Below are 22,364 nucleotides of genomic sequence, written 5' to 3'. Positions count from 1 at the left end.
ATAGCGTTGACAGATAGTGACAGGGAGTGATTGATGGGTGATTGGGTGCAAACAGGGGTCTGGGGGGTGGGCAGGGGGGGTCCTGAGGGGTCCTGTGGGCGATCTGGGGCGGGGGGGGGGGGAAATCAGTGTGCTTGGTGCAGACTAGGGTGGCTGCAGCCTGCCCTGGTGGTCCCTCGGACACTGGGACCACCAGGGCAGAAGGCAGCCTGTATAATCGACTTTGTAAACATTACAAAGTGTATTATACACTTTGTATGCGGCGATCGCGGTGTTAACATCCCGCCGGCGCTTCCGTATGGCTGGTGGGATGTTGCGGCAGGTGAGCGGCGACAGGCGGAGGCGGAGGATCGCGTCACGGATGACGCGATCGCTCCGCCCATGCCCCTACAAGGACCGCCGCCATTTGTCTATACGGCGGTCCTTGCGGGGTCCACTTCCTGGCCGCCAATTGTCAATACGGCGGTTGGGAAGTGGTTAAGGACTGAACTTTTTTAACACAGCTGCCAGTCTTTTAGGGTATGTCTCTACCAGCTTTGCACCTCTAGAGACTGAAATCCTTGCCCATTCTTCTTTGCAAAACAGCTCCAGCTCAGTCAGATTAGATGGGCAGCGTTTGTGAACAGCAGTTTTCAGATCTTGCTGCAGATTCTCGACTGGATTTAGATCTGGACTTTGACTGGGCCATCCTAACACATAGATATGTTTTGTTTTAAACCATTCCATTGTTGCGCTGGCTTTATGTTTAGGGTAGTTGTCCTGCTGGAAGGTGAACCTCCGCCCCAGTCTCAAGTCTTTTGCAGACTCCTAGAGGTTTTCTTCCAAAATTGCCCTGTATTTGGCTCCATCCATCTTCCCATCAACTCTGACCAGCTTCCCTGTCCCTGTTGAAGAGAAGCACCCCCAGAGCATGATGCTGCCACCACCATATTTGACAGTAGGGAGGGTGTGTTCAGAGTGATGTGCAGTGTTAGTTTTCCGCCACAGATAGCGTTTTGCATTTTGGCTAAAAAGTTTCATTTTTGGTCTCATCTGACCAGAACACCTTCTTCCACATGTTTGCTGTGTCCCCCACATGGCTTGTGGCAAACTGCAAACAGGACTTATGCTTTTCTGTTAACAATGGCTTTCTTCTTGCCACTCTTCCATAAAGGCCAACTTTGTGCAGTGCACAACTAATAGTTGTCCTATGGACAGATTCCCCCACCTGAGCTGTAGATCTCTGCAGCTCGTCCAGAGTCACCATGGGCCTCTTGACTGCATTTCTGATCAGCCCTCTCCTTGTTCGGCCTGTGAGTTTAGGTGGATGGCCTTGTCTTGGTAGGTTTACAGTTGTGCCATACTCCTTCCATTTCTGAATGATCGCTTGAACAGTGCTCCGTAGGATGTTCAAGGCTTTGGAAATCTTTTTGTAGCCTAAGCCTGCTTTAAATTTCTAAATAACTTTATCCCTGACCTGTCTGGTGTGCTCTTTGGACTTCATGGTGTTGTTGCTCCCAATATTCTCTTAGACAACCTCTGAGGCCGTCACAGAGCAGCTGTATTTGTACTGACATTAGATTACACACAGGTGCACTCTATTTAGTCATTAGCACTCATCAGGCAATGTCTATGGGCAACTGACTGCACTCAGACCAAGGGGGGGTTAATAATTACACACACCCCACTTTGCAGTTATTTATTTGTAAAAAATCTTTGGCATCATGTATGATCTTCGTTCCACTTCTCACGTGTATACCACTTTGTATATGTGGGATTCCAATAAAATTGATTCATGTTTGTGGAAGTAATATGACAAAATGTGGAAAACTTTAAGGGTGCCGAATACTTTTGCAAACCACACACACCCCACACGCTAATAATGCTCTCAGATGGCAGTCTGCCAAAGCTCTAAGCTGGGTCAGGCCCCATTCACACTAGAGCGTTTTGCCACGATTTCGGCAAAACGCTAGCGCTTTTTAACCAGTTCATCCCCAAGGGTTTTTACTCTAACGGACCAGAGCAATTTTCACTTGTCAGTGCTCCTCCCTTTTATTCCCTAATAACTTTATTACTACTTATCACAAGAAAATGATCTATACCTCGTTTTTTTCGCCACCAATTAGGCTTTCTGTGGGTAGTACATTTTGCTAAGAATTTTTTTATTCTAAATGCGTTTTAATGAGAAAAAAACAAAAAAACACCCCCAAAAAATCATTATTTCTCAGTTTTCAGCCATTATAGTTTTAAAATTAAACATTCTCCTGTGAATAAAACAAACACATTTTATTTGCCTAGTTGTCCTGATTATTAAACCATTTAAATTATGTCCCTATCACAATGTATGGCGACAGTATATTATTTTGAAATATAGGTGTTATTTTTCTGTTCTGGTTTTTTTTTGTTCTGGCCATAATTACAAGCCCCTATGTAATAAATTAAAATTAATTTTCCCCATAAAATATAGATTAAAAAAGCTGAGTCCCTAAGACAACTATTTATTTATTTATTTTAAGCTGATTTTTTTTTTTACAAGTGTTTTTTTTTTGGGAAGTGTAATTTTATTAATCATGTGTATGTACTTGTAAATGTATGTATTTTGTACGTGTAATATACTTTTTGGCCACACTTTATTTAATTGTTACATTTCCTGTTTTTGTGAATGGACGTAGCCGCTGTTCGCGGTCACGTCCATTCACTCCAGGCACTGCGATTGGGTAGAGGACCGTTCGGTCCTCTTCCCTAATCACTCAGCACGGGATCCCGACGGAAACGGCGGCGGTAGCGGCGCGCACACGGCGGTAGCAGCGGCGGGAACGCGCGACGTATTAAAACGTCATGTTGCCCTTAATAGGGTAAAGCATGACGTTTTAATACGTTAGGATGCCACTAAATGGTTAATAGCGCTAGTGTAATGAAACCCTATGGGCCCGTTCTTACTTGGGCGATTTGTACTAATCGCCGCAAATCGCCCAAAAACGCCAAACGCAAACGCGTAGCCTGCACCATTTTCAGGCGATTTCCAGGCAATCGCGTTTCAGTGCTATAGAAGCGCAAAACGCAGTCGTGCCAAAATTGCAGCACTGTTCAGTGATTTTTCCGCGTGAAATCGCGGAAAAGTCACTCCTGCAAAACGCCTGCAATTTGTTTTGAAAACGCCGATGTGAATAGAGCCTCAGGGCTGCTGTTCACACACTGGATCCACACCAGAGGCGTTCATTACCAGCTCCCTCTGCCGAATTTCGTCTAGCGTGTGTATGAAGCTTTATTTTCATGCTTTGATGATGGTACTCTGCATACTTCTGCTTTTTGGCCTGTTTGATCTCTCATCTCTTCTCTAGTGTTGGGATGATTTTGGAGTAAAATGCTCAGACTGCCATGATGATGGATAGCACCGTATTACAGGCAGTAGCTGAATGACACAAGTTGCTCACATGATACGCTCACATATATACATTCTTGCTGTTTATAGTGGCAGCTCAGCGCTGATTGGCTGCCGGGGACTCGGGGAGTACACTGGAAGTTATCAGCTATTCCAGTTAGACAGGAGCTGCAGCTGCACAGAAGGAGAGAGAGAGAGAGGGGAGGACAGGAGCAGCAACATTGCTGGGATCGGGCTGATAGGAAGGCTGGTCCTGTCTGTACACCATACGACATGACTGTAGGGCAGCAGCACTGAGTGATCTCTGGAGCTGGGCACAGGAGGAGGAGATCTGCAGCTTGGGATTGCCACTGCTCATCACTACTTGGAATCAGGATCCGAAGCTCTGCTAGATCTGCAGTCTCACTCTCACTGCACCTCTCTAGTAGTCACAGGAGCCTGGATCCTGCCTGTACTTTGCTTACAATGGGCTGATAGGTGCTACAAGTGCACTCCCTGGACAACTTGTTTCCATTTGTTAGGATCTGATTTTTGATTTTTGTGTATTCTTTAATGAGTATTTGTTGCCCATCAGTTCCAGACTTGCTCCCCTATGAGAGATGGCAGCATGACCTGGGGGCAGCCCAGCATTGAGCCTGCCCCATCTGGTGCCTACATGCAGCCCCAGTGACCCAGCACAGGCATGGCATCTCTGGACACTGTCAGGATCACAGCTGTGGAAATGGAGAAGTATTACAGTCTTCAGCAGGCAGCCTCTCGCCTGGACTCTCTGCTGGAAAGTAAGTGGAGCATTTTGCACGTCTCTTGGTGGTGGGTTGTTGTTTCTCTGCAGCTGGCTTCCAGTTACAACAGGGCATCCTATTTCTGTACATACACTTCAGCTGCAATGCTGCACAGCAGCCGCTCAGCTATGGGTGCCTCCTGCTCATTGCTCATCACAGGGTACAAGTTCTTCCATTTACTACAGTGTGTTTACAGGTCCTCATGGACATCAGAGAATGCAGAATATCCATACTATTTCTGCAAGTCTTTATTATTACTATTATTTACATGCATTAGAATTTAAAGGGCAGCCTCACTCTTTTCCAACTTAGGGCCCATTCACACTTGGGCGATTTGCGGGCGTTTTCTGCGGATTCCCAAATCGCCGGCTATGACTAGCGGTTTAAAAAGCGATAGCTTAACTAAAAGTATATGGCAGGGATCTCAGTGCTGGCAATTTGTAGTAAACAAAAACGCGGTGCATGCATCGCTTTATGGCAATTTAGAGCAATTATGATTGAAATGTTAAGAGCGCATCGTGATCGCTCAAAAATCATGAAAATGTCCAGTAAAAACATGCATATAATTTCAAATAAATCCCTGCCGCAAAACACTGGCAATTTTGCTAGCATTTTGCGATCCCCAGTGTGAATGGGGCCTACGGTTGTGTACACACATCAGATATAAATCTTTGCAAAACAAGGAATCGATCTGCTGCATAGGTTTAACAGGAAGGTTTGAGGCTACATTCACAGTGGGAGGTGGTGTTGTGTTCCTGTTTTAACAGAAACACAACGCAACAGAACAACATAAGTCGTATTGCATGTTACGGTCGCGTTATGTTGCATACAGTGAGGTATAGTGAAGCATACAGACAATTAATTTATGGTTCCCTGTACCGGTAATATGTGCGTTGAGCAGTAACTCACTGCAGCAATGCGTTACCATAACACAACCCGTTACACCACAATGCTAACGTCGCGCTGTGAACGTTGCATGGACCTATCATTGCAGTGCATAGTTCTGCGTTGCAATGCTTCCTTAACATTGTTCCGTAACATCCCACTGTGCGAACGCTGCCATTCCAGCGCAGGAGACTTGGGCGCAACAGTGCGTAACTTTAGCTCCGTCAGGAGACGGAGCTGAAGTTGCTTATAAAACTCTATAATTCGGCCTCCAGCAACTGCTGGAAGCCGATTATTTCATTCACCACCATCCATGGCGGCCTGGAGGGGGAATAGTATTTAACATCGATGGGAATTTGTGCAGGAGCAGGATAAGCCATACAGGCTGTATCCTGTGCCCAAGTCTCCTGCACCGATTCCTCTCTTATGGCCCATACTCACGAGGGACTTTTGTCGCCTCAACACGCGGCGCGCGCGTGTTGCGGCGACAGGTCGCCCGTGAGTATGGGCCGTTGCGAGCGCGCGCACCCCGAACTGTCGCCCGTCGCTCATGTCGCCATGCGATTGAAAGTTTCAATCGCATGGCAACAGTCGCCGCCGCACCTCCGCCGCAACTGTCGCTAGTCCGCGTGAGTACGCGGACTAGCGACAGCAACATGATAGTAAATAAACGTCGCTTCCGGTGGGGGGAGGGACAACGGCGACAGCTTCCGTCGCATCAGTTGCCAGGTCCCTCCGCCGTGTGTATGCGGAGGGACCTGGCGACTAGCTGTCGCCAGCATGTCGCAAGCACGCTCCCGTGTGCTTGCGACATGCAAAAAAGTTGCCCGTGAGTATGGGCCATTACGCCCCAATGTGAACGTGGCCTCAATGGCAGATCGTTCTAACCATGCTGTACACATGCAAACAATCGGTTTATGCAAAAAAAAAAAACTCAAATGTTTTTGTAGTTCATTTACATCCTTCTTCATGAATATGCGCACAAAAGTTGAGACATATCTGATGATCTCATAAACACCTTGTGGAAAGGATGATTGTTTGAAAAAAATCTGCCAGGATAATTTTGACAGCCATCTTTTGTTATCTTTCGAGGTCGTTATGCAAAATTTTCTAAGGCTAGGTTCACAGTGGGGCCTTGTAACACAATTGAACAAAAAAGTCGTACTGCACATTGCCTCCTCATTATGTTGCATAAAGTAGATACAGTGAAGCATACAGGCAATGAAAAGTATGCTGCCTTGTACCTTTTACCATGTGCGTCTATCAATAACTCAGTGCAAAAGTGCATTACCATAACGCAAAATGTTACAATGCAACGCTAAGTCGCACTGTGAGCATCGCATAGACATCATTGCATTGCAGTGCAGTAAGCAGTGTTATAAGACTTTAGAATGCGCGACCATAATGTCCCACTGTGAAGCTAGTCTAGGTTGCTGCAATGTTATTTTGGTACTAGCTGATGACCCGGCGTTGCTCGGGTATGTATTTGTAGGGCTGCTCAAATCCGGATCAGGGAGATACCTGGATAGTTGCTATCCAGATATCTCCCAGTAAACCTGTGCGCGAGGGGGGGGGGGGGTCAATCTTACCTGTCTGACGTCTTCTTCGTCCGTCCCTTGACGCCTCCCACGATGCGCTCCACGTGCGTCACGTGATTACAAACACTTCATACTTCAACCCGGAAGGAGGAAGTGTTTGTAATCACGTGACCGCCGCTTGGACCGCATCAAGGGAGGCGCCGAGGGACGAACCGAAGAAGACTTCAGACAGGTAAGATTGACCCACCCCGCACAGGTTTACTGGGAGATATCTGGATAGAACTATCCGGATGTCTCCCGGATCGGATTTGAGCAGCCCTGTGTATTTGGCTGGTGTTGGCTCCGCCTACTTTTTCTAACCCTAACACACAATTACTCAATGACCTCGTTTGTGAGCTTTGCGGTCTTTGGCATCAATAATTTGCATTGAAATTAAACAAAGCTGATTGGCTGTGGCTCCACCCCCTTTTCTGAATTTGAACCTCAGTCACCCAATGACCAACTGTACCAGGTTTGAGGCTTGTGCCATTAATAGAGCAAGAATGGCAGCAATTAAATATTCACCTTGAAAATCAATAGGTGAATTTTGATTGGCTTTTGTAGGCTCCTCCCACATTTCTGTATATTAATCCCATTCACCCAGTGACCAACTGTGCAAAGTTTTAGAACCCTATCCTTAACACTGTAAGGATGGCTGCAGTTTACATTTTCCCAGTGAAATTTGTATTTGTCTCTACCTACTTTTTGTTTATGGGGATACAAAGTATCCTATATGTTATTCCAGGTAATGTACTATATGTGTGCCAAATTTCATTCAAATCCGTTCAGCCATTGTTGCGTGATCGAGTAACAAACATCCAAACATTCGCATTTATAATATTAGTGACATAAACACTGTTTCCCAATATTATTTTAACTTACTAGACCTAAGGCCCATTAATATAATGGGCGCTAGGCCTCCCTCCCAACCCCATCACCACCGCCGCTGCATGTCATCTTGCGTACACGCCTGCCCCCTGGCCCCGTCCTCCTCCTGTCCCAACGGTCACCCACGTGCCGCGCATGCATGGTTTGGCAAAAGCAGGGACACGGTCACAGGAGGAGGACGCAGGGACACAGGGTTTTATTAGGTAGGATACCTCCTTGAGAAGGACAGTAATTGCTGTGTTAGCAGTTGTGGCTCGTAACATCTCAAGTACCTATCGATGCACAGTGCTCTTCAAACATTCCTTCATGAGTTTAATTAATTAAAAGTCCAGAGGCTACCCACATCTTTGTACAGCGTTTTGATCCAGGTCTGGGACCATTGGTGTCTTCCGAGGGAGAGCGTGGCTACGGACGAGCATGGCTAAGGACGAACGTGGCCATACTGCTCATGTGCGAGTGCAGTCCGCACAGGCCAAGTACAACAAAGTCACTCGTGTACAGAGGAAAAAGCCATGCATGTGCGCCTTTGTTTTACAGGGCCTGATTCGAATATGCTAAAGGTGGCCACTAATGGTCCAATTTCTAGCGAAAAATCGTTCAAGCGATCAGAAATTCTGATCGGATTGGTTGAAAATAATCTCAGTTGATGAGCACAATCGATTATGAACGATTATAAAAAAAAAAAAAATTGTCCGACTGGATTTTTTTGTCAAACCAAAATTTGGATTTTCTTGATTGGTTGTGATAGATAGAAAGCAAAGATTGGTTTGTTGATGGCGCAGTGAAGGATTTTACTTGCAATCTGAATTTCTGATCGCTCGAACGATTTTTCGATAGATATTGGTACCTTAGTAGCTACCTTTAGAGTGACCCAGTGCTGGAACGGCGCAGTGTATCAAGATACAGGTTTTTTTTTTTTTGTTTTTTTTTTTGCATAGATGGTTAAGGCTAAGCGCCAGGAAGCGAGTTTGTGGGAGGGGGGAGTTAGGGTTAGGTGTTGGGAAGGGGGTTTGTGCAGGGGTTGGTACGGTTAGGATTAGTTATCAGGATGGGGGTTTGTGCAGGGGTAGATGGTTATGTGCCATGAAAGGGGGTTTGTGCAGGGAAGGGGGGGGGGGGTTTAGGGTCAGACACGACTGAGTAAAGGGGGGGTCTTAGGGTTAGGCCCCACCAGGGTGGGGGGGGTAGGGTTAGGCATAGGTAGTGGAGGGTTCTGTGTGAGAGGAGAGTTATGCTGCATACACACTTCAGATAAAAGTCTTTGGAAAAGGCAAGATCACAGACCAATTTTACCCCATTCCATGTAGTATGAGAGCCATACTCTACACAGTCTATTCTATGGAGCTGCACTCCCCATCAGCTAAAATCTTTGCAAGATGCTGAACACAAAGATGCTGTACACATTCAAAAGATCATTATCTGCAAAAGATCTGTTCCTGCAAAAGATCTGTTCCTGCAAAATGCATTCATAGTCTATGAGATCTGCAGATCATCATACACACCTTGTTTAACAGGCAATCATCTGCAGATCATCTGCAGATGATTGCGAGATATGCAGATGAAGTCTGTTAAACAAGGTGTGTATGAGGATCTGCAGATCTCATAGACTATGAATGCATTTTGCAGGAACAGATCTTTTGCAGGAACAGATCTTTTGCAGATAATGATCTTTTGAATGTGTACAGCATCTTTGTGTGCAGCATCCTGCAAAGATTTTAGCTGATGGGGAGTTCAGCTCCATAGAATAGACTGTGTAGAGTGGCTCTCATACTACGTGGAATGGGGTAAAATTGGTCTGTGATCTTGCCTTTTCCAAAGACTTTTATCTCAAGTGTGTATGCAGCATTAGGTTTAGCTATGGTACAATATCCGTAACAATTAGTGATATTTCACTTATGAAAATTAACACTTTAAATAGTAGAGCATCAGTAAATTTACCAACATTCTACTATCAGCACTGTTCCTGTGCCCGACATTCACGTTCGCAACCTTTAACCCTAATGCCGACCTCCTAACCTTCCTGCTCTCCAGATCCCGCATATGTTTTTTTTTTGGGTGTCCTAAAACGTGACCCTATAAAAGCTCCTCTCCTGCTTGCAGGCACATTGACACCAATGGAGATTTCACATGAGAGCAGTTAAGGGGCATTAATACCAGACATGTAAACAGTGAGAAACCATTTGTGGAAACTCTGCCTTAGGTCATAAATATTGTATACAAAGATAGCACATGTGTCCCATCACATAAATGAGGCAGTGCAGCTGTCAGTGTGGCCTGGTCTTGTTACTGATTGTTTTTATGAACTTTTGCAGTTGTAGGTACAGTATATCCATATAGGGTCCTGTGCTGGCTCACCACGGATTATTGGTTGTATGCTCTCTGAAGGGATAAAGTCAGCTAACCATAGACCGCTTCAGTCTGCAGAAATCAGATATCTAACCACTCTCGCCTGATGTCTGCTGACTAGTGATGGTCATGTTTTAGGACCCTCATGGAGAAGCATGTGATCAGTTTGGTCAGGTGATAGATATGTGTGTCTCTGATTTGCTAGTTATGATCATGTGTTAAAGCTGGATGTTATCACAGAAAATCAACAACTGTGAATATCTGTGTGTACTTTTCGGGGGATGCAGGTGTGGTCCCAGCTTTAGACTTGACGTATTGTGAATGCATATTGTGTGAGATATAGATATATATATATATATATATATATATATATATATATATATATATATATATATATATATACATATATAATAATTTGCAATGCACAAAGTTCTGTATATTGCTTATAAACCATTTTTGTGTTATTATTTTGTTAATTACTTGCCTTGCTGGTTTTCAGTGCTGAGGTCCTATGTCAAATGCTGTTTTCTACACTGAATAGAGGTGTGTTCTGTCCAAACGCCTCCTTCACCCCATCATTACCCACAGGAGGTAATCAGGAGGAGGAGCTGGAAGAGCGCACCAGACAATATTTTCCTGTGAACAGAGTTGACCCCAGCCGCAAGGGGTCAGAGGGGGAGAGAGGCGGTGAGTGTGCTCAGCTGATCAGCTGTGTGTGAGGAAGCAACTTCCTGGGCCTGCTGAAAGCTCTATACTGTGCGGATCAGCTAATTTTGGTGCTCGACTCTCAGAGCTGGGCACCGTCATAGCAGCAATGCTATGATGCGCATCCCGCGTAGCGGTAATTTGGGGCTCTGGCGGCTGCCAGACCCCGAATTACATCTCCCTCCGAGTTGTGACAACTCGGAGGGGGAATAGTATTTAACTCCGCCTCTGAGTTTAGCGGCAGTGGGGAAAGCCATAATTTGGCTTTCCCCGCGCCTAACTGAACGGCGCTGTCATAATATGTACCCATATTGTGTGCACGGATATCTTGGTCATGTGACTCTCTGTCACGCATGCATGAATTATGCTAATTGCAGTGGCTGATGGTGTAATGGTTAAGGGCTCTGCCTCTGACACAGGAGACCAGGGTTCGAATCTCGGCTCTGCCTGTTCAGTAAGCCAGCACTAATTCAGTAGGAGACCTTTGGCAAGTCTCCCTTACACTGCTACTGCCTATAGAGCGCGCCCTAGTGGCTGCTGCTCTGCTCTGGCGCTTTGAGTCCGCAAGGAGAAAAGCGCAATATAAATGTTATTTGTCTTGTCTTGTCTAATTGTGTGAGTAATGGTGTAGTGTGCGGTTTTTCTTTAGGCTGGGAGTACACTTGTCTCTGCAGAAAACCATGTGTTTTCTGCCATGCGCGTTTCTGTGTTTTTATCTGCATTTGTGTTTTTGTACGTTTGCATCTGCGGTTTATGGGCTTTTCATACCTTTGCGTTTTTTTAATCTGCCTTTTTACCAAGTATAAAAAAATACAGTATCAGATCTATCTTTTTTTCAAAATTGCATGCGAAGCGCATAGGAAAGCATTGTATGTGATTTGCATATAGTGTGTGGGATTCTGGGAATACGCAACATACTATACAATTTTAAAACACACGTTGGGAATCACAGAGAGATGAGATTTACTATGCGGCCAACAGATTTCATCAAATGCAATTTGGCAAGCGTTTTCCGCTGTGAGGTACAGACTACCCAGCAAGCTCATAGTGAACCAGAACTCATGGAGTGCATAAGGCGCTACAATAATCCTAAAAGCCCCCTTACTAAAATGCTATGGAAAATCTGTGAAGGTGAATTATTATGGCTTTAAAGGACAACTGTAACCAGAGGGATATGGAGGCTAACATATTTATTTCCTTTTACGCAATACCCGTCGCTTGGTTATCCTGCTGATCATCTGCCTCGAATACCTTAAGCCTTAGCCCCTGAGCAAGCATGCAGCAGATCAGGTGTTTCTGACATTGTCAGGTCTGAAAAGATTATCTGCATGCTTGTTTCTGGTGTTATTCAGACACTACGGCAGCCAAATGGATCAGCAGGGCTGCCAGGCAACTGGTATTGTTTAATAGGAAATAAATATGGCAGCCTCCATATACCTCTCACTTCAGTTGTCCTCTAAAACCAGCTGTGTATTCTAGAAATTCCTGAAGCTTTGCAGAGCTGAGTGGATTGTGTGTGGAGCAGTGAGGAGACGTTCCTGCAGTCTGTGTCACAGAGTGGCAGACAGCTGGAGGAAATGCCTGCCTCAGGTTGTCTCCGCCAGAGTGTTAATACCACTTATTATGCCAAGTCTCCACTTACTTTTTCCACAGAAAGTAATGATGTGCCTGTTCGGTTTTCTGTTGGATAAATGATTGTTCAGTCAATTCTTCATGGCTGCTTTTACACTTGCGTTGCCTTTATCGCTGTATACTGCTTAATATTGATGGTTGAATATTGATATTAAAATAAACATCTACATGGGGTGTCTTTACTTTTCACACAACTACATGCCGCTTGAGGGTTTTTAGCACATATACTTTATAGTTTGTGACTAAGGGCCCGTTTCCACTAGAGCGAATCCGCATGCGTTGTCTGCATGCGGATTCGCACAGCCAATACAAGTGGATGTCCCTGTTTCCACTTGTCAGTTTTTTCCAGCATTTTTCTGTGCAGGATTTTTTTGCACGGTAGAGCCTGCAGAATTTGCGTGCGTGAGGAATGCAGGCGATTCGCAGGCTATGTATTTGATAGGGAAAACGCACATGCGTTTTTTGCCGCGATTTCGCGTGCGAATTCGCATGAAAACTAATGTAAATTGAACCAGGCAGTGACATGGTTAAATTTGCATATACCCTGCCTGTGCGAAATCGCGGCAAAAACGCACGCGGAATCGCATCCGCATGCGATTTCGTCAGCGGTGGAATCCCAGCGATTCGCACCGCACTAGTGGAAACGAGCCCTAAAAGGTGAATTCACAATTCACTGTGATGCAGTTAAGCAGATTTGCGCTTTACTTTACACAAGAAAAAGTTGACACCTGAGAAGACATCTGAAGGACCACTGTCACAAAAATCTTCAAATTTAAAAAATAAATGTAAACATTCTGTTATTGGAGCAGAAAAATGAGGAATAACTTCCCCACTGGGGCTCAGACCGTAATAAAATGACCTCTGACTTTCCTCCACTTGAAAATAAAAAGTATGTGGATTTCTTCCCAACAAACACAAGCCACTATGAAAATGAAGCCTCCTATTTCTTTTTCTACTTTATGAAACTTAATAAGATGTTTTGGCAGGAGTTGTAGCATAAAGCTTGGGATATAAGCATTATTCATACTAGCCCTGCTAATAGTGAATGCATCATAACCACAGCAGTTCTGTTCCTGGGGGATACATAATGTGGTTACATGACAGGCAGTGCACAGCATACACTGGTCATATTGTGCTGTCCCCTATTGTGCTGCCAAGGCAGCTCTGACCCTTCCAGGCATGGACTCCACAAGACCTCTGACTGTCCTGTGGTATGTGGTGCCAGGATATTGCCAGCAGAGCCTACTAAGTCCGGTAACTGGTGATGTGGAGCCTCCATGGATCAGACTTGTTTTTCCAGCAATGCTTAAAGGACACTTGACTTAAGCAGGGTATGGAGGCCACCATATTTGTTTCCTTTTATACACTAAGGGCTGGTGCACACCAGAGCCGTTCTGAAGCGTTTTTTAAAACACTTGAAGGTGGAACACCGCTTGACTAATGAAAGTGACTGGGATGGTGCACACCAGAGCGGCTCGTTTTTTCCAGAAACGCAAACTCGTGGGCTGCAGCATTTTTTAGATTTCTGAGACGTTTCTGCCTCAATGTTAAAGTATAGGAAAGTGGAAAACGGCTCTGAAAACGGTAGATCAGAGCGGTTTTCCAGGCATTTTTGTTACAGAAGCTGTTCAGTAACAGCTATACTGTAACACTATTTAAAATCTGCAACACAAAAACGCTACAAAAAACACTAGGTATGTTTAGAAAACGTCTCTAAACATGCTTAGAATCGCTCTGAAATCTGCTTCAAAAACCCCTAGCGTTTTACAGATTTGCTAGAGGTTTTTGGTTTGCACTGGGCCTATCAGTTGCCTGGCAGTCCTGCTGACCCAATCCCTGTATGGATGATCTCTGAATAGAACTGGTGAAAGAAGCAGCCCTCACTTTTACCTGTGTGTCTATAATCTCTGCTGTATTTTAACAGGATGCTTCTGCTTCCAGGTAAATGTTGTACTTCATTATGTAGAAATACATGTTGTTCATTTTCTGTGAAATATTAGCTCAAGGGACATATTCAAGAACATTATTCAGTCTTATTATTTACATGTAGTTTGTACTAATTATAGCAAGACCACAATGTTCCTTGTGTCTCTGCTGAAGGCTACATAGCAGCTCTAGTCACAGATAGTCATTCTCTACCGACTCTTCCCTGTGAAATTACAATCACCCTCCTGCATCAAATCTTCTAACAGTCATTTAATTACAGTTCATGTCCACACCAGCTCTGTGTAAAGTTGCGTACATACACCAGTACTGCTACCTGAGGGATCAGGACTCCTTCCCTCCAGCGACAGTTCCGGGCTCAATGCTGTACAGACATGTCGCTAGCCTCCCGGCTACTGATGCATACTGTTGCTGTGGAGGGGGCAAATGGATGATTTGCAGTGCATGATGGAGCGGGAGGGGTACGGAGGAGGACAGCAGACTTGGCCAATGCTCAGACTAGATGACAGCAATCTGGATCCCTCTCTGAAGCATTGTGAAGGATCAGGGCCACCATACACATGCTAGATTTTTGATTGAGGCAACCCTGAACGGCCACCTTGGTCATAAACCATCTAGCATGTGTACAAGGCTTAAAGTGAGTTTGGAGTGAGTGGAATACAGAGGCTGCCATCTTCATTCTCTAATAAACAATGCCAAGTGCCTGATTTCTTTGCTGATAATCTGTCAAATGCTCAGCTTAAAGTGTACCTGAGATGGTACACTAGCCCTTTTTTTATACTTACCTAGAGCTTCCTCCAGCCCCATGAGCACCATGGCCTCCCTTGCCGTCCTCTTCGGCCCGTCCGTTCTGGTGCTACCACTCCCAGTAATCTGGTCAGTTGCAGCCAGTCGTCGTCTTCAGTGCATGCGTGGCCCAGCTGTGCTCCCGTCCCCTGGAGCGTTCTGTGCCTCTGCAGTACTACTGCACAGGCACAGAATGCACCAGGCCACGGGAATGTGACTATCGGTGCGCACGGCCAAGCTGTGCATGCGCAGAAGCCCGCAACTGCCTGCCAGAACAGAGGGGCTGAAGAGGACGGTAAGGGAGGCCACGTGCTCATGGGCCTGAAGGAAGCCCCAGGTAAGTATAAATAGGGGCTATTGAACCATTTCAGGTTTACTTTAAGGCAGGGAACACACGTAGCAGAATCCCACTTTTCTGCAAATCCTGCTACAAACCTCTTCTGTCTTTTTTTTCTGCAGCTTTTCCTGTGAGTTCCTGTGAAATCTGTTGATTTGGCTGTCCTGCTATTCACACAGTTCTGTTGCAAAGAGCAGATAAAATAGTTATTTTTATCTACCTGGGCGTATTCCATCCAGATGCCATTAAATAGCGCTGGTGGCCGGAGCCCATCAGATTGCAATCAATAAAACGTGAATGTGGGCAGGGAACGCAGCTAAAGCTTCACATAGCAAACACATAGTACTGCACTATGTCTCCAGCATAATCTAAAGCCTGTGACGTGATGATAGGAGCTGACATCTGCACTGTGTACAAATGTAAATATACATATATATATTATTATTATTTTATTATTATTTATTGTATTTATAAAGCGCCAACATATTACGCAGCGCTGAACATTAATTTAGGTTACAGACAATATTTAGGGGTGACATACAGCAATATGACAATACAGGAATACAAGAAAACCAGATCACACAGCATAGTATGAGTACCAGGTAATGCTTAGTCAGTCACTGGATGGAGCATGGAGATTAGGCAAGTTAGGTTCACTCAGCATAGCATGGGTTCACAGTAATGGAGGTGCAAGATCAGGTAGGACACAAAAGGAGGAGGACCCTGCCCAAAGGCTTACAATCTAGAGGGAGAGGTAAGGACACGAATGGTAGGGGTCCAGAGTTCAGCTGTAGGTTTAGAGCACTTGTGAGGAGTAGTAGGCCAGGGCTTTCTTGAAGATGTTGAAGGAGGGGGCTGCCCTAATGGGTGGAGTTAGGGAGTTCCATAGTGTTGGAGCAGCTCTTGAGAAGTCCTGGAGGCGTGCATAGGACTGGGTGATGCGGGGGGCGGTTAGACGAAGTTCATTGGAAGAGCGGAGTGAGCGGCTAGGTGTGTACCTCTGAGTAAGATCGGAAATGTAGGTTGGACAGGTTTTGTGGACAGATTTGTAGGTCAGACACAGTATCTTGAATCTGATTCTGGACTGGATAGGAAGCCAGTGGAGGGATTCTAGGAGGGGATCTGCCGTGGTGGAGCGATGGGAGCAGTGGGGTGTAACAAAAGCAAAATCGTAACGAAGGGGAAAAATGACATTGCATGTTATATATGCGGTGCAAAGCATATAGTGTAGCGTACAGAACGTACAAAGTATGCTTCACTACAACAAACACACACATTAGCTTTGGGCCCCCAAGCATTTTATACATAGCAATTCATATGGCGCAACAAGCCCTGCCAAGGATATCCACAGCCTGAGGGGTGTAACCAAAAGAGGGCAACAGTTTGTTAATGAAAAGCATATATAGAAGTGATCGTTACCAGCATAGTTCCATTGAAGGGCTAATAGTGTGGCTGAGAGAGGCCCCCTAGTGGACCCCTCTGGTCCAGGGGCCCTGGTGTGGTCGCAACCTCTGCATCCGCTATTGCTGCGCCACTGTGTCTAACGCAATGCACAGCATCACCACACTGTGATCGTAGTCTTAGAATTAGGTCAAGGTTGGGCATCTGGATGGGACTGTACATTGGGAGAAGGTCAGGCTTGGGCATTTTTATGGGGTTCTCAGTAAAAGGAAAGGTAGGATTAGGGCTGGTTCACACAGACCGCTTGGCGGCGTTTACCGCGAAGCTTCGGGACTCGCCTGTAAACGCTCCTATTCACGTGAATGGGAGCGTTTACATCGTGCGGTTACCATTGATTGCGCAAACGCAGCATTCCGATCCCGATTTTCCCCGTTGTTTCAGGCGACCCTGGATGCCTCATGCGGCTTTTAGAGTTGATTCACCGCCGCATCTTCATGTCCCCTTGCAGGGTCGAAAACCGCTGATAACGACAGGTCACCGACAATCGCTGCAGAAAGCCCCTCGAACGAGATGCCGCGAGAGTAGTCTAGACGACACGCTGGAAGCCGCCCATCTGAACAGGCCCTTAGGTATTCGGATGAATTTAACATTAAGGTAGGGGTGTTTGAGTCCGCACCAAGAGGAGGTTTATGTAGAGGGGAAGGGGGGAGTTTAGGGTTGGACATTACGATGGAGAAGAGCATTGTACAATGATATTCCATGGACTGGTAGCAAAGTAAGAGTCAATGTATAGTTGTTAGTAGAATATAGAGAATAGTGCTTTACTGATATTCTAATGAACAGCTGACACAACCCTGAGGCCCCTTTTGCACTTGCAGGTTCCTAGGGATTGCAGAAGCAATGAAAGTCTATGGATATTTTCACACTTATAGCAGTCTGTTGTGAAGCGCCGGAAGTATCTGTGCCAACGCAAGGGCAGCAGTGCGTTACTGCTAATTTAATGCATGGTTCTTGATATAATGAAACTCTATGGGCACAGCACGTAGTGTAAACGACAGACCGCGGTGCATTTGCAGCGTGCATGCGTGGACCACCAGGAATCCCAGTGACTTCCTGCCCAGCAGGGTGTAAGTCGCTGTGCGAGGGGCAGCGCTATGCACATGACCCTATCAGTACACTCTACAGAAGGGTCATAGGAGTGAGTTTTTTTTTGCAGTGCGATGTGTAAAACCAGCCTTAAAGGAACACTATCGATTAACATGTTTTTGTTTTTTTTTTAGATAGGAAATGTTTGGGAAGTGCTGCTAAGTACTGGTGTATACATTTGAATCCGTATCTCTTTGTTTACTGTTATCTAAAGCAGTCTTCTCTAATCTGACATCAGAGTGAGACATGTAGAGAGGAGGGGATTCCCTCACAGTGCATCTGTTAACTCTGTGTGTACAGAGAGCTCAGTTAGAGACAGGCAGAGCTTTCTCTCACCGAGAGCAGAGGAAATGTATGTGCAACATAAACATTTGTAATTGAGTGTGTGAAAACTGACACCTGACAGGCTTTTGTTTTCATATAACTCTGCTTCAATATTACACTGTTCTTAGCATGTCAGACAACTGCAGAGATTCATACCTTTGCAAATGAGACTTTCCAAACTTAGCTAAAATCTGATATTTAACATGAAAAGTAGGAAAATGTTTACACAGCTACTTAGACATTATTTGTACATTGTAATTTTAGAAAACTTGTGTATTAATAGCGTTCCTTTAAGGTGCATACATACATCCAATTTTATAAGGCTATCTATGGAGCAATTTTACCACTTTTATGTAATATGAGGGCCTAATATGAGGGCCAACAGACTTTAAATACTATGAATACTGGTAAGCTCTCATACTACATGGAAGAGATAAAATTGGCCAACCAAAATTGGATGTGTGTACCAGGTCTTTTATCAATTTCATACAGCATCTTTTGGTAACAGCAGCTGGATCTAAATTTCAGCAGATTTTAGCTGAAACCAGATTGAATGGTGAAAAGATAGTAATTGCTACCCACCCACACAGGAAATAATCGTTCATTTTCTCTGCCTGCTCTCTCGTGGTGTATGGCCACTGTGGTGTTTGTTAATAATACATTTTCTTATTTCACAATGGATTGCTTGGAAAACGTATATATAAACAGTATTGGGATAGTAGTGATCAGTGTACACATGTCAAGAGGTACTTCAGACGGAAGGAACCTCATCAGAGGCTACTGGCTGCTATTTGCAGAGTACTTCATGGTACAAAGAATCACTCATGTGAGTCATAATAATAAGCACAGTAATAAACAAGCATACACAGGATTATCCATTACCATACTACATAAAATAGTGATGGAACATGTACACAGTCCCAGGGTTACATCATTGTTACTGATGTCAGAGGAATGTGTTCTGTAGATCCAGATCTGATTTTTACAGCATTTAACCCCTTCAGCCTCCTTATATACATCATCATCATCATAAAGGTAGCCATACATCTAGCAATTTGGCTGTACGATCGACCATTTTATAGAATGGAGAGAGAATCGAGTGTGTTCTAGAATCCCCAATCGATGAAAAGTGGCTGATTTCATGTTGAATCGACCAGCTTAGTCGATCGAGCCCTATGCAAGATTTTGGGCGATCGCACGGGAATAGGCTACTGTTCACATGTCATTGGATTTGCTACATTCAGAGCATGGAGACACAACATTGGTCAGATCGAATGTGAAGGTGAATTGTATAGGATATCGTTTGTGTGTGGGTCACTAGTCGATCAACTTTCGATCAACCATACTGAAGTAGATTCTTTAATAAAGTCGCTCTCTTTGTCAATTGAATCAGAATCGCTAGATGTATGGCTACCTTAAAGGACCACTATTGTGAAAAAAGTAGGCAGTTAAAATAGAACCGACAGGTTTTGGGCCAGTCCATCTCCTCATGGGGGATTCTCAGGGTTTTCTTTGTTTTTAACAGCAATTCCTGAACAGCAGTTGCAAAGTCTAACTGACAAAATAGTGTGCAAGTGATTAGGGAGGCTGGCTGGTATCTTACTATTTAGGCAGTTAAACTGCTGTTCAGGAAATGCTGTTGAAAACAAAGAAAACCCTGAGAATCCCCCATGAGGAGATGGACTGGCCCAAAACCTGTCTGTTCTGTCAGATTTTAACTGCCTACTTTTTTTTTTTTGCGATAGTGGTCCTTTAACCTCTTGACGACCAGCTAACGCCGATTGTCGTAAACTGGTCGTCTGCACGTTTCCATGGAAACGGCCGCTCGTTCGAGCGGCCTTTCCATGTCCGTTCACGGAGGCTGTCTCCGTGAACAGCCGGAGAGCCGCCGATCGCGGCTCGCCGGCAAAATGTAAACACGCGGAGAAGAAATGCCCGCTGTTTACATCATACGGCGCTGCTGCGCAGCAGCGCCGTAGGGCAGATCGGCGATCCCCGGCCTCTAATTGGCCGGGGATCGCCGTCATTTGATAGGCTGAAGCCTATCCTACAATGCGCAGGACGGATATCCGTCCTGCGCAGCACAGAGGGGAAGGGAGAGGGAGGGAGAGGGACGGAGCCCTGAAAACGCTGCGGAGGGGGGCTTTGAATAGCCCCCTCCCCGCAAAGCACAGAGAGCCGGCGGCGATCAGACCCCCCCAGCAGGACATCCCCCTAGTGGGAAAAAAAGGGGGTAAGTCTGATCGCCCTGGCTGCTTGCTGATCTGTGCTGCGGGCTGGAGAGCCTACGCAGCACAGATCAGCCAGAAAACCACTGGTTGGCAAGTGGTTAAGAGACATTGTTTGAGTTATTCTCATCAGAGTCAGACTAGTCTGCTGGTTCATCAAGTATTTGTGCAATGACCTGAGTTTTTTTTTTTTGTCATACATAAGGAGTCAGGCCTAGTTCACGGTGGTCAGTTGCATAACGCACGCGTTATGAGTGTGAACTGCAATGGAGACTGGACAGAGACTTTAATACAATGCCTGCATGCAGCAAGTTAAAACAACATGATCAGTTACAATGTAGTACTGTGAACAGGTTCATAAAATTGTATGGGCAGTAAGGTGACATGCAGAATTATTCTGCAATGCAGCTGACCACTGTGAACAGACCCTCAGACCAGACTTCTCTGCAGAGATCAGCATGGCACATCCTGGGGGGAAGGTATCATGGTTACTTATTTGATGGCTCTGATTCAGTGTCCTCCCCTCATCATATGACTGTTGCATCATATGACACATTCGCACGGATCATGAAGTAGGCACAGATTATGCGGCAACGCGCTGCAGCATTTGTCGGCATTGCAGCAGTTTGGATACTTCCAGGGCATCGCATTGTGTAGAGTGTGCAAGTCTCCGTAGGATTGCATATCCCTTCCGATGGGGACGCTGCAGGGAAGCGTAATGCGGAGCCACGCAGTGCACGCATGCTTGTTTCAGGTGTGTTATTCAGACATTACTGATGCATGGAAGAGCAGCAGGATGCCCAGCAACTGGTATTGGTTAAAAGGAAATAAACATGGCAGCCTCCATATACCTCTCTCTTCAGTTGTTCTTTAATAACCAGTGTGGCTGTCAGGGTCACTTGCTCACCTGGGTTCAGCACCTGGAACGCTAATATGCTTAAGAGCAGATTTGTGCAACAAAATCTAGCCTAAGGCATGGGGCCATGTATGGCGTGTGCTTGCACTTTATGACATGGCATAGGAGGTTGTGCCAGTAGGCATGAGGTCATGTGCTGGGATGTTTTTCTGTGCACATACTGTACTTTTGTGCCAAAATGCCCTAAATCTTCTCAGGGAGCACAGCCAACTAGTGATGTGTTATTGCAGGTAATTATAGTGTGACCAGTTCCTTGTTTCTGTGCGTTCCCTGTGTAAGCTATGCCATGGTCATAAAGAACTGAGGCTGTTGTGAGGGCAAAGGGAAGCCCTACCCAGCATTAGTATAGTACAGTGATCTGCAAATTTGGCTCTCCTGCTCTTAAGGATCTACAAGACCCACAATGCATTTGCCTTTATGAATCATGCCTGTGGCTGTCAATCCCGCAATGCATTGTGGGACTTGTAGTTCCTAAACAGCTGGAGAGCCAAGTTTACAGATCACTGGTATAGTATTTCAAAACAAGTCCTGTGTGTGTGTGTGTAATGTATGTATGTATGTATGTGTGTGTGTGTGTGTGTGTGTGTGTGTGTGTGTGTGTGTGTGTGTGTGTGTGTGTGTGTGTGTGTGTGTAATGTGTGTGTGTGTAATGTGTGTGTGTGTGTGTGTGTGTGTGTGTGTGTGTGTGTGTGTGTGTGTGTGTGTAATGTGTGTGTGTGTGTGTGTGTGTGTGTGTGTGTGTGTGTGTGTGTGTGTGTGTGTGTGTGTGTGTGTAATGTATGTGTGTGTGTGTGTAATGTGTGTGTGTGTGTGTGTGTGTGTGTGTGTGTGTGTGTGTAATGTATGTGTGTGTGTGTGTGTAATGTATGTGTGTGTGTGTGATGTATGTATGTGTGTGTGATGTATGTATGTGTGTGTGTGTGTGTGTGTGTGTGTGTGTGTGTAATGTATGTATGTGTGTGTGTGTGTGTGTGTGTGTGTGTGTGTAATGTATGTGTGTGTGTGTGTGTAATGTGTGTGTGTGTGTGTGTGTGTGTGTGTAATGTATGTATGTGTGTGTGTGTGTGTGTGTGTAATGTATGTATGTGTGTGTGTGTGTGTGTGTG

General features: G+C 45.3%; 1 protein-coding gene across 6 annotated transcripts in view; it reads left to right on the top strand.

The window, feature by feature from the left end:
- Positions 1-3,506: 3,506 nt before the first annotated feature.
- The window catches only part of MCF2 (MCF.2 cell line derived transforming sequence), a 209,828-nt gene continuing 190,970 nt past the window's right edge, over positions 3,507-22,364 (top strand). Inside the window, exon 1 of one of the 6 annotated variants that reach the window (XM_068250999.1) lies at positions 3,507-4,140. In XM_068250999.1, the coding sequence (XP_068107100.1) occupies positions 4,044-4,140 (97 nt within the window). In that variant the 5' untranslated portion in view covers positions 3,507-4,043. Of the gene's footprint in view, positions 4,141-10,074; positions 10,127-22,364 lie in introns of those variants that run through there. The other 5 variants (XM_068250998.1, XM_068250993.1, XM_068250996.1 and 2 more) reach the window with 5 other exon arrangements.

Source organism: Hyperolius riggenbachi, chromosome 8 (genome assembly GCF_040937935.1).
Source record: "Hyperolius riggenbachi isolate aHypRig1 chromosome 8, aHypRig1.pri, whole genome shotgun sequence".
Lineage (NCBI taxonomy): Eukaryota > Metazoa > Chordata > Amphibia > Anura > Hyperoliidae > Hyperolius > Hyperolius riggenbachi.
The sequence above is the reverse complement of the archived record's forward strand: the minus strand, read 5'-3'. Positions and strand labels throughout refer to the sequence as shown.